Genomic DNA, 12,365 nt, shown 5'->3' with positions numbered 1-12,365 from the left:
ATAATATGTAATCTTTAATTATTATAAATAAAAATCATATATTACCAATAAAAAACATAATTATTATAACTATAAATCTAATTTGATAATTAGTATATACTAAATGTTAATAATGTATATTATATAAAATAAAATAAATATTAAAAATAAAACAAAATATAAAAGGAAAGGTGGAAAACGCTGAAGCCCTACTACTGCGATGCCCTATGGGAGCTTGGCTCTCATGGGGGTCACAATCCCCCGTGGACAAGAGCCCACAAAGGGGTCCGCAGCCCCATGGGAGGCCAATGGCTTCCATGTGGGCTGACGCCCCCACAGATTATTTGAGCGCTATGGTGGAAATTTTTACTTGTTAAGTGATAGAATTTTAGAAAATGTCTATAGTGGTTATTTGGGTATCAATTTAACTCATGGATAGTTTTTATATACCACATATACAACTAATTAACACCTCAGCATAATACCTCTTATAACAGCAAAATGGCAGTGGGTTTAAAATAGTCTTAGCAAGAATGTTAAAACAAAATAACCATCAAAGATACTATAGGCATTGCACTAATACAATATAAAAAATGATTCTTCTATTCAAGGTATCCACGGGTCCACGTTTGCACCAGCAACACTTCTCCATTGGCTCGACACTACGAAATCTGTAGGGGTAGTCTTCGTTCATCATTTCCTGTCATGAAACAGGTTAACAACAGACAGTTTTTCACCTTTACAAACTAATTGGATGTTCTATATCTCCATTTAACTATATGCTGCAGAAAGTGGAGAAAAGGGGATGGCAAACTAGAAACAAGGTACAAAGACAAACCGTATGTTATAGAAAAGAGACCAAACATAAGAAGATATACACATAATAGCTTCCCATCAAACGTCACTACTGGTTACAGCATTCCAAATATGTTTTCCTCCAAGGTAATGAGTGCAAATGAGCAATTAGCATCACAGCCAACCAGATACAAGAAAAAAGAATTGAGGGCAAGAGAGAGTTTAACCATTTGAACATAACCATAAAAATTATTTGACATGTTAACCTCTATTGTATGACATAACTGTCCATCTTGAAACATAGATACATCTCTGTTAAGGAACTGGCCAAATGTAAAAAGGTAAGCCATACTATACAACACAGAAAGTATGTAAATGTCATCTTTCTCTGTTCGTAAACATGATGACAGTGTCAACTTGACATGTCCTGAGCATATTTATCTCATTGTGAGTTAAACCTTAGATATCAAGCTCCCTTGTTATGCATCATAAATATCCGTATAAAATAAAATATTTCAAGTGACATAAGATTGATGCTAAGGCTCCTTGTCAGCTTCTGAAATGTACACAAAATCAAAGATATTTCAAATGAGCTAAATCTTTTAAAATTTCATGCAAAAACATATTGGATTGTTATGACGCAACCCAAACAAAGTATCAATTGCCATTTAGATACATATTCCTGTCAAATATACTTGGGATTTTAAAACACTAAGGGTTAGGGATTACCACTAATTGTGTCCATCTTATCTTCGCAATATACCACAAGAGGAGAGCCATGGACTGAAAGCAGCATTTCACCTCGTTTAGGAAGCCTTTGGGTTTTAGGTGTGATGCCAATGCTTGACCTAGTTTTGCAATCCTTCAAAAACGTAACACTTCATAATTTACTAGGCCAATGTTTGCATATAACTTTGAAAAAGTTCTTAAGGGTCTTCCCACATTGATATTTAAATGTAGAAAAGTATGTAACAGAGCAACAAAATCAACAGTAATTATAACACAGAAATTGTCTTCATAAAAAGTAGAAAACCAACGTCAGAACCTGCATACTAGATCTCTTAATTGCAGCTTTTTTCATAAATGAACTCAATAATAATTGGAAAACTAGATGTAAAATGTTGTTATAAACATGTCAATCATTATACTCTCGCCAATGAAATTTTGTATTGCAAACATTTGTCATGTATAAAACAATTACAAGTATTTTGAAAACCCTTTCAATTCAAAATTACACTTTTCACCTTTTTTTTCCACATTTAGTTAGAAATCATGTATTTTAAACCCCCTCTACACGTTTACACTTTTTGAACATTTAGACCAAAATCACATTTTGACACCTTGAATGCCCTTATTGCCAATTTGGGAATTCTAATTAGAAAATGAATCCCACGTTTGCACCCACTTAACCACTTTTTCACTTTCCACAATGGAATCTCTTTCAATTACAAATCACATTTTATAAGCTATTTTTGCCACTTTTTAACTAGAAAAAAATCACATTTTTGTGATTGCAAAGCCACTTGTCAGTTTTTTGCAACTAGTCATTTCAATCATAGATGGCACACTCGCCGAAAACTCGGCGAGTGACAAAAACTCGCCAGTTTTTGTCACTCGGCGAGTAGTAATGACTTCTACTCGCCAGGAAAACTCGCTGAGTTTTTGGCGAGTTTTTGTTAAAAACTCGGCGAGTTTTAAAGAAAAACTCGCCTGGGTTAGCATAATAGCAGAAAACAGCCAAAAATACATGCATTTTTTGTTTTTCTATATGGTTTTGGGCTGAGAAGGGGGAAACTCACTTGGAAGGGCCACCCTTAGAGCCCACTATGCCCTCAAGTAATCGTTGAGTTTTTTGGCCTGTCCGTCAGGATTCATATATGGAATATAACATTTAAGTATTCTTATACTTTAAGTTATATTCCATATATACTGTCAGGATGTTTGAGAGTGGTTTCGGACCTCCAAGAGTTATAATGCAAAATCTAGTTTTTGGAGGATTCTTCAATTTTCCAGACTTAGTCAAATTTTAGGATCCTTCGGCGATGCCCCTTGACCCCAACTTGGGGGCGCTGCCCCCAAACCCCCATCAAAAAATATAGGGGGAAACTACGCTGATGGAAGTAGGGAAAATTTAACCTCCGAGTTTGATTAGGCTCCATATAACAACATAATTAGCATTGAAGAAATCCTGGTATTATACATTTTAGAGTTGAAAGTTTGAAACTATGAGTATGAATGATGAAATTTCAAATATGATGAAAGTTTGAAAGTAGTTTTAGCTAGAGCTGGGAAGAGGAAGTTGTATTTACTTTTGGTTTTACAAAAACTATTTACTATTTTGCTTCCAGCCATCAGCATTTCTCATGAGGATGCGATTTTGTAGACACTTTGCATTTAAATATATCTGGAATCAACTTGTTTCTTTTGTGTTATCATTTATTGACTCATTGGATGCATCTTCTCATTAAATTTTGCAGAAAAAAAAGCATTTTTTATTAAAATTAAGCGTGTTTTTATGTTGCCGAGTTTTGTCGAGTTTTTTTCTCAAGGGCTTGGCGAGTCGAGCCGAGTCGCGAGTAGTTCAACTATGATTTCAATTATAAATCGTGATTTTGCAACCTTGAATCTACTTTATCATTTTAAGTAAATTAAACCATTTAATGACAAATCACATTTTAATGCTTTCTAAACCATTTTGCCAACTTTCACTCAATACAAAATCATGGTTTTGTTTATTTAATGTCATTTCAACCACTTGCTTAGAAATTGCAGTTTTTCCAGCCTCTGTCATTTTTCCCTTTTTAATCCCTAGTCAGAAATAACATTTTCCCAGCCTAAATGTCAATTTTCCCTTTTTCACTTCTAGATTGCACCTTTGGACCCTTTCTGCCCATTTTCTTCTTTTTGCATAACTTTCTTGTTGGAATTCAGATTTTTGTTCCTTTTGAAGTGTTGGAAAGCTCGTCACTGGCTATAAGATGAAATTGGTTTGATTTAACTATGTGAAAACAATCTAAGGGCATGAGTATTTCAAAAAGAAGGATTACATAAAGGAAAGATCAATATTTACATAAAAAATGACTTACGGATAAAAATTTCACAAGACTACAACCCAACTCCAATGCAAGACAAACACAAAAAGAAGCACAAAGAGAAGTGGTGCAAGAACCACAAGGCTCAAACTAATACTGATTCTGAATGTTGTGCGTGGAAATATCTAATTGTGCAATCTACTCGTAATCATTTGCAAACAGCAACCAACTCTAACACCACTATTCTAAGTGTCAATGCCCACCATAAAGCCTCTCTATTTGACATAACAAAGGAGAGGAACTCCATATTTCATAATGAATGTCATGTGAAGGGGCAACCCCTCCATGTTTATCATCACAATGGAAGCCAGAAGACTATCATAAGCCTTAAGAAAAAATCTCATCCTCAAACATACTCATTACTTTACTCTACTTAGGAGGTGTAAATCACCAATCTATTTTCAAGTAAAGCATCAAGCCCACAGAAAGTCATGTGTCTTTGACCAAGATGAGACTAAAAAGCTGGGCCAAAACATTGGCCCATTAAAGTCAATAACTGCAGCTATCCTTTCTGAAGATTCAAGACAATATTGTATCTGCCAATGTGTCTCGTGCAGTTCATGTTGCTCGTGATCTTCTCAAGGCACTTGTTTGTAGTTGTACTAAGAAGTGGAACCTTGCAACAAGCCCAGTGCACCACAGACAGGTTTTGATCAACAGCTACAGCAGTAAAGAGATGTCTTCCAAGATCTTCACTTCTAAACAAATACCTCCATTACAAATTGATTTGGAAGAACAATAAGATTTGGCACCAAAGTCAAGATAATTGATTTCAGAGAACAATAAGATTTGGCATCAAGTTCAAGATCTCATCAACCATAAAAAGATTAGCCAACATCTTCATCTTTTGCCAGTATAAACAATATCCTACTGTTCTTAGAAACCACCATTTTCCATGGTCATATTGACCTCTCTGCTCTTCATCAGAAACTTTGATTGTTTTGTTTTACATTAAACTCCATGGGTAAATTTGGAAAATGCAAACCCAACATGTCAGCCATGGCAGTGTAGTTATAGAGGCTTGGAGAGAGTTTTAATGATATTGATTTTTAATCTTTTGTAACCATTATAATTCCTTGGATTGATAAGAGATATTGTCTGATACAAATACATACAAACCCATGGCAGTCATAGGAAAGGATTATCATAAAAAAGTGCACACATCCACATAAGGCAACATACCCCTTTTAAGAATATTATTTTATCCGGATGGGAATAAATTATTCAGTTGAGCAATGGATAATATAGTGACGTATTTTAATGCCATCTTTAGCAAACAAGAAAGTTCATATTTTGTATGATAAGAATAAGTACGTAGTCTTTAAAAAAAGCTTGTGAAAGCAATTGTTACTACAACATACATTCCTCTTCATCAGAATCAGACTAAATAACTTGAAACAATCAGAACAGAGTTGTACCGTGTTAGGAGTCTCAAATGAATTTTCTCCATCAATTATTTTGATTTCAGAATTCTCTTCAAAAGCCTAACAATACAGGAAACATACTCAACAAGTCAAAACAAAATTACAAAAAGGGAATATATTATGAGAGCATGCATCAATATGCCATGTCAGAGAGAAGTGACATCCTGGAAAACTATGAAACGTGCAAGTATGATAATCAAAAGTAAGCATAAAGTAGAACTTTCTATTTGAAGATACTTTACCAGGTTGGAAACATGAATACCAATGCTACGAAGAAATTTTTCTTTCACTGCCAAGCAGAAAGACTCATATGAACAAGGCATGACTTCAATATTACCAAAGGATTGTGATATCTGATTCTTATGAATAAAGAATCAAAATCTGGCAAAGACCTTGTAAAAACAAATCTTTAACATAGCAATCATATTACAAGTGCTTGTGTCCAACCTGCAGAACTGGTGAAGTGAAAACCAACAGGTGTCGGCATCACAGTTTGGTCATCAACAGAAATTGATCCCTGACACCCAACTGACTTCCGCCATTCTTTCTCACCAACATGACTTCCATCCACATCATAGTTTTGAGTATTTTTTTCAAACTCAATAATCCCCTCTGAGTTCTTGATTGCAATAGTGTTTGGGCAGTATTCTTTCAAGAACTGTAGAAGTGGCATACTAAGTTGTTCCTTTGAAAACATTGAGCGTGCCACTCTCAATTGGGTAAGCACATGTTCAATTTGTGCATCACAAATTGCTTGGATGGCAACAATTCGACGTTCAACTGAAGCATTGCAAATCATATCACATGAAATTACAAATTTGCCCATATTCCAATCAACAAAACATTCAAAAAACTGAATCTAATCATTTTTAAAAACTTAATCAGTAAGAAATTCAAACATACAAGATAATAGATTATAATATGGAAAACCTTGATAATTATGAGGAAGCATTAAATATCTACAAAGTAAATGTTGTGATACATTCTTCTCATAAGGATTGCAAATAAAAGTAAGCCATAACTGATTTATCAGACAAAATTAAACAGAATACAGAATGCTGAAACATTCCAACACAATGACAAAGGTATCTCACACATATAATGAAATCATCTTTATAGTTTATACTATACACTAACCCATAGTAAATCTTTCAAATTAGCCACGCAGAAACAAAGTCACAAGAACTCAAGGGCACACAAATTAGTCACTCACATAAACTGTAAATAATCTAGCTTAAGAGATTCAAGAAAATAGGTGTAATAAGCAAACCTTCACGGTTATTTAACTCTAAAAGTTGTTTTTGATCCACCAATTCACCAGAGTTACCAGCGTTCTCGCCTTTTTTTCCATTTTCCTTAACAGGATATGCTTCCCTTTTCAACCTCTTTGATCTACCCCTTTTCATCTGATTTTGATCTTCTGAGTACTTATTGTGTATGTCATTACTTGGATTTTCATCGGTTTTCAGAGAAGGTGATGGTTCCTTCCTTCCTGAAGTTTGCCTCCCTCTTTTGACCCCTTTCTTTCCCATTGCTTTTAATGGCACGCCTTGTGATTCTGCAGTCACTATCAGTTTGAGCAAGAAGAACAAGTAAACAAAGAGAACTTGCGATCTTTCCTTCCTTGATTCATTTCATTACCTTACTTGCTACTCTCAAATTTGACTAGAACATTATTCAGAATGCAGCATGACCATGCAACTATGCCTCAGACAGTATAGCGATCTGCTTCAGAAGGTATGGTGATTATTTCAGAGCAATTGTAGGCCAGTTTAAAAAAAAAAAAAGGGAGACTCTATCTAATAAGCATAAGATGGAGCTTAATAATTTGGATGAATCACTAGTAGCCAAACTAAGTAGCCCAAAGGAAGACTTTCCAACAACCCATGAAAATGTTCTTTAATGCCATCAAAAAGGTAAAGTGTCAGTAAGTCAAAAAAGTTCAATAATTTTGGAGTTTTATGCATTAAAGGAATTTGGGGAAAAAAAAGCTCAACAAAGTACATTTTAAATTTTTTGTTGTTTAGTACCATTCAGAAAACAGAAACACTTAATAGTATGAAAGAAAATGCTGGATTAACTATTACGCTGATGAGGTACAAGTCTAGTATTAAGCAAAAACTATCACACTTGAATCATTAGACTAACATATAGAGTATAAAACTGTTTATATAGATAAAAAAAATTAACTTGGTCATGCCTAGAAAAGGAAAAGGCAATTATCCCATTAATATAACGATGATAGAATTCTTAGCATCATGCATTCTGGAAAAGAGAACAAGTATTAAAATCTACTCTTCAACTGAAGCATATCCCTAACATTTCCACCACAATACATGTTAAACAAAAACACATGCATTACTTCCTTGTCAAACTTTGCAACAATCAATGTTATAATGGATGAAGTTCTCTTAAGTAAATTATGTCATACAACATAATCAATGTACCCAGGGATGCATTCTCATGTTCCCCTGTTGCGGGATGTTTGGGGACGTGGATAAAGTGTCCCCTCCCAATCATCTCAAATAAAAAAACTAAAGAACTAATCCTTTATGGGGACAGGGGGTGAGGGAGCACAAGGCCACCCAACATAAAAATTTGTGATTTCCAATACTCCCCGGGGACACGTTCCCTGCCCTGGTAACCCTTCCCCATCCCGAAACATTTTGGGGACTCGTGGATTTGGGGTTTCATTGTCAAAGATGACCCCTTATGCTAGCAGTGACTCAAATTTGAGCCCCAATTTTGATAGACCTACCAGTTGCATCTGCTGATTAGGGACAACCATATATTCTATGTTTTCGTCATTTTATAGTTGAAACCTTGACCCTTTGGCATTTTGTTATAATTCTTATATAATATGATGTACATTGACAATGAAAGCATTTGAATTTTGCTAATCTGTTTGTCAAATCTGATGTGAAATCTCAATTCACGTCTACTGTTATGTATTAAGCTTCTAGAATGTCTATGATGAATGCTTTATCAATGTTATGATGTGAATATTTGAAATTTCTCTTTATTTTTAAAAATTTCACTATTTTTTAATAGCTGTCCCCTAAAAAATATCCCAATAGTACCCTGTACTATAAACATGTCCCTTCATCCCCTGTCATCTCCGTCCCTGAAACTTGGGGGAGCATAGGTTATTTCACTCCTGTTGTGACCAATTCACACATCGCTCCATTAGAATGGGGACCCCCTCTTTTTGCTTTTGGGTTTTGCTTTCGGTTGCTTGTTTTTCTCTCTGCTTTCTAGGTTTTTTGAGTGAGTGAGTGGTTTGCCTAGGCTGGATGGATTAGGGCTAGTCTCTGGAGCTCATTCTAGGGTTTCTTTCAAGCTAAGTCTAGCCTTGTTTTTGGGAGTTGTCAGTCGTCTGCCTGAAACCTCAAGTGTGTCAGAATGAAGCATGCCTTTCAGGAGAGTCAAGTCGGTTTGAGCAGGGGTCAAGGTGAATAGGTCTTAGGTCAAGTTAGGACTAGATTTAAAGGTTTTTTGATAGAGTCCTGTTTGTTTCCCTGTCTAAGTCAGTTGAGCAGAGTCAGTGAAGAAAAGGAGTTGGTTTGGCCAAGTTTGATGGAGAATGAGATGAATCAAGGTAGGATTTAGCCTGGAATGTAGATTTCGCTCCTGGCCCTTCCAGAGGGTCCAGGGCGAAAATCATTATAAACCTTTTTTTTCCTCCTCATTTTTTTGACTAAGTGATACTTTCTAGGGTATGTTTAGAGGTGAATCGATATATTTTGCCTGGAAATGGAGTTGATGGATTTTTGAAGAACAAGATGATGCCTAAAAAAGGATTTTCGCTCCTGACCCTTCCAAAGGGTCCAGAGCAAAATACATCCTAAACACTATTTCTTGCCTTAGATGAAATTGCAAACCTGTTCTTAGCCTGGAAAATGACCTGACTTTGCCTTGTGAGGTAGTTTGAAACTTAAAGATTGAGCAATTTGGCTTAGAAAAGGGAATTCGCTCTTGACCCTTCCAGAGGGTCCAGGGCGAAAATTTTATTTGAGCTTATTTTTCACTGACTTTGGCTAAATTGTGATGTGCAGGGCATCTTGGAGGAAAGATTGGACGACATTTGAAGATTTGGAAACATGCAAAATGATGAGTTTTGGACAAGGAAGGCAAATTCGCTCCTAACCCTTCTAGAGGGTCCTGAGCGAAATTTTGAATAACCCTCATCTTGCAATGAAAAAGGCCAAGTCTGTGGCATGAATGAAACAAGAATAAATTGCTTTTGCCTATTGAGGTTGTTTTGACTTGGAAAAATGAAGGATTTTGCCTAAATCCAAATTTTCGCTCCTAACCCTTCCAAAGGGTCCAGGGCGAAATTTCTTCAATCACCTGTTTTCCTTGCAAAATCAAGTCAAGCTTGGGTTTGGATGAGAGAGGAATAGTGTCTTCTTTCTTGGAGAGGTGAAATCAACTTGAAATGATGATGGAATAAAAGCCTGAATTGAGAAATTCGCTCCTAACCCTTCCAAAGGGTCCAGGGCGAAAATCTCTATAGGAGACATTTCTTGCTTGGTTTGGTCGAATTGAAGGGTCAAAGGCATGATGAAAGGAAGAATGAACATGTTGAAAACCTTGGGCATGTTTAGAAATGAAGAAAATGAAGGATTCTAGCCAGGAAAGGCAATTTCGCTCCTGACCCTTCCAAAGGGTCCAGAGCGAAATTCCTTATAAACACATTTTTAGCCTTTCTTGGATATGAAACCTTTATTCCTAGCATGATGAAAGATGAAACCCTACCTTGCAAAGAAGTTTCAAGTTGAAAAAATGATGATTTTTGGTCAAGAATGAAAATTGCGCTCCTGACCCTTCCAAAGGGTCCAGAGCGAATTTTCTCAAAACCTCTTTTGCTATCAAGTTTTTTGCTAGGTTAAGTGTGGGATGAGGCAAAATCAAGAAGAGCATGCCCTTAAGAATGACTTTAAGTTGTTAAAGACCATGAAAGATGAAGCAATTGAGCCTAGAAGAGATTTTCACTCCTGACCCTTCCAGAGGGTCCAGAGCGAAAATCCTCAAAGTCATCCTTTCTTCCAAATTTTGGACTAAACCAAGCTTAGACATGGGTGTGAGAGGACTTTTTGAATTGCCTTAGAGTGAAATTGAGTTGCCAAAAGTGCAAGTTTTGATGCCAAGAGGGAAATTCGCTCCTGACCCTTCCAAAGGGTCCAGAGCGAAATTTCCAAATCCTCCTATTTTCCTTGCAGTTCAAGACAAGATTTTGCTTTTTAGGACTTGGATGGGAGTGAGGCAAGTTGTTCTATGCCTTGGAAATGATTTGAAGTTGAAAAAGTGAAGGAATCGCCCTAAAACCTAAAAATCGCTCCTGACCCTTCCAGAGGGTCTAGGGTAAAAATCCTTCAAACACCTATTTTGCCTTGCAATAACAAACCAAGCATGCATGAAGTGAACGAAGAGGATCATTGCCTAACCTTGTGAGGTGGATTGGAGTTAAAATGATGGAGTAAGCCTAGACAAGAAAAATCGCTCCTGACCCTTCCAGAGGGTCTAGGGCGAAAATTCTAAAACCTATCTTTTCCTCCAAAGTTTGAGCAAAGCTAAGCCTAGGCATGAGTTTAAAACGATGTTTGGATTGCCTTAAAGTGAAGTGGGATTATTAAGAGTGAAGATTTTGAGGCCAAGAAGGAAATTCGCTCCTGACCCTTCCAAAGGGTCCAGAGCGAAATTTTCAAGTTCTCCCCTTTTCTTGCAAAATTAAGACAAAATCTTGCTATTCATAACTTGGATGGGAGAAAGACATGATGTTTTATGCCTTAGAAGTGATTTGAAGTTAAAAGCATGAAGGAATATGCCTAAAACTCAAAATTCGCTCCTGACCCTCCCAGAGGGCCCAGGGCGAAAATCATGAAATCAACATATTCCTTTTGAGTTTTTGCTAAGGCAAGGATGCACTAAGGTAGAAATAACCTTTAAGACCATTGATGAGTAATCGTTTGCTTCAAAACTTGATGATTCTAGGCCAGAGAAGGAAAATCGCCCCTGACCCTTCCAGAGGGTCCAGGGCGAAAATTTGAAAAACCCCTATTTTACCTTGCAAGAACGAGCCAAACTTGGGTGGAATGAATAAAGAAGAACATTGCCTAGCGATGAATGGAGGATTCAACAAAAGTTGATGAAGGAGTTAGCCTAAGGAGGAAAAATCACTCCTAACCCTTCCAGAGGGTCCAGGGCGAAAAATCCTAAAATCACCTTTTCCTCCTAATTTGAATGAAACTAAGCTTGGAGTTCAGTGAAAGAGCCTATTTGAAATACCTTGAAGAGGTTTTGGAACTTTAAAAAATGAAAATTTTGTGCCCAATGATGAATTTTGCTCCTGACCCTTCCAAAGGGTCCAGAGCGAAATTCCCCTAAAAGCACTATTTCCTTCAAAATTTTGATGAGATAACTCAGTGATGCAAGGAAATGGACCCTGGAGATTGCATTAAAAGAGTTCAACGATCAAGCTAAGGTGGATTATGGCCTAGAATGAAAAAAATCGCTCCTGACCCTTCCAGAGGGCCCAAGGCGAAATGCACATTTTCACCTAATTTCCTCATGCGAAATACCAAAATTTGAAATGCAAGACTTTAATTGGATGTGAATTCACCCTCCAGGAGATTTTGGAGTCAAGGAATGAGATATTCGGGACTAAATTGAGAAAATCGCTCCTGGCCCTTCCAGAGGGTCCAGGGCGAAATCATTAGGAAGTTTCATTAAGCATTGATCAAACCTTGATATTCCCTAATTTGCACTAAATTACCTAAATTCAAGACATTTGGGAGGTTGAATTAAATTCGCATTAATTAAGGCATGGGCAATTTAATAAATTAATTTTTAGGCCTTGAAATAATTAACAAAAATTAACCTTGGAGGCATTAAAATTAATTTTAAAAATTAAAAAATACAAATTGAGCGCTCAAAATAACTATTATGCCTTTGTAGGCAAGTCGGCCACCTTTTCAAGGAATATTTATTTATTTTTACCCCTTATTTGCCAAGTCGGCCTTGAAGGGATTAGGGTGAGCGCCCTATGTAAGAGAGGAGTATTGTGTCAAAATGC

At 36.4% G+C, this 12,365-nt stretch overlaps 1 protein-coding gene across 4 annotated transcripts in view; it reads right to left on the bottom strand.

The window, feature by feature from the left end:
* Positions 1–992: 992 nt before the first annotated feature.
* Positions 993–12,365, bottom strand: part of LOC131054725 (uncharacterized) — a 33,932-nt gene continuing 22,559 nt past the window's right edge. For 2 of the 4 annotated variants that reach the window (XM_057989311.2, XM_057989308.2), the window contains exons 2-7: positions 6,561–6,857; positions 5,738–6,070; positions 5,533–5,579; positions 5,285–5,350; positions 1,504–1,636; positions 993–1,330 (exon numbers count right to left, since the gene is read on the bottom strand). In XM_057989311.2, the coding sequence (XP_057845294.2) occupies positions 1,311–1,330; positions 1,504–1,636; positions 5,285–5,350; positions 5,533–5,579; positions 5,738–6,070; positions 6,561–6,822 (861 nt within the window). In that variant the 5' untranslated portion in view covers positions 6,823–6,857 and the 3' untranslated portion in view covers positions 993–1,310. The remainder of the gene's footprint in view (positions 1,331–1,503; positions 1,637–5,284; positions 5,351–5,532; positions 5,580–5,737; positions 6,071–6,560; positions 6,858–12,365) is intronic. The other 2 variants (XM_057989312.2, XM_057989310.2) reach the window with 1 other exon arrangement.

The sequence above is a fragment of the Cryptomeria japonica genome, chromosome 5 (genome assembly GCF_030272615.1).
Source record: "Cryptomeria japonica chromosome 5, Sugi_1.0, whole genome shotgun sequence".
NCBI classification, from domain to species: Eukaryota; Viridiplantae; Streptophyta; class Pinopsida; order Cupressales; family Cupressaceae; genus Cryptomeria; species Cryptomeria japonica.
The sequence above is the reverse complement of the archived record's forward strand: the minus strand, read 5'-3'. Positions and strand labels throughout refer to the sequence as shown.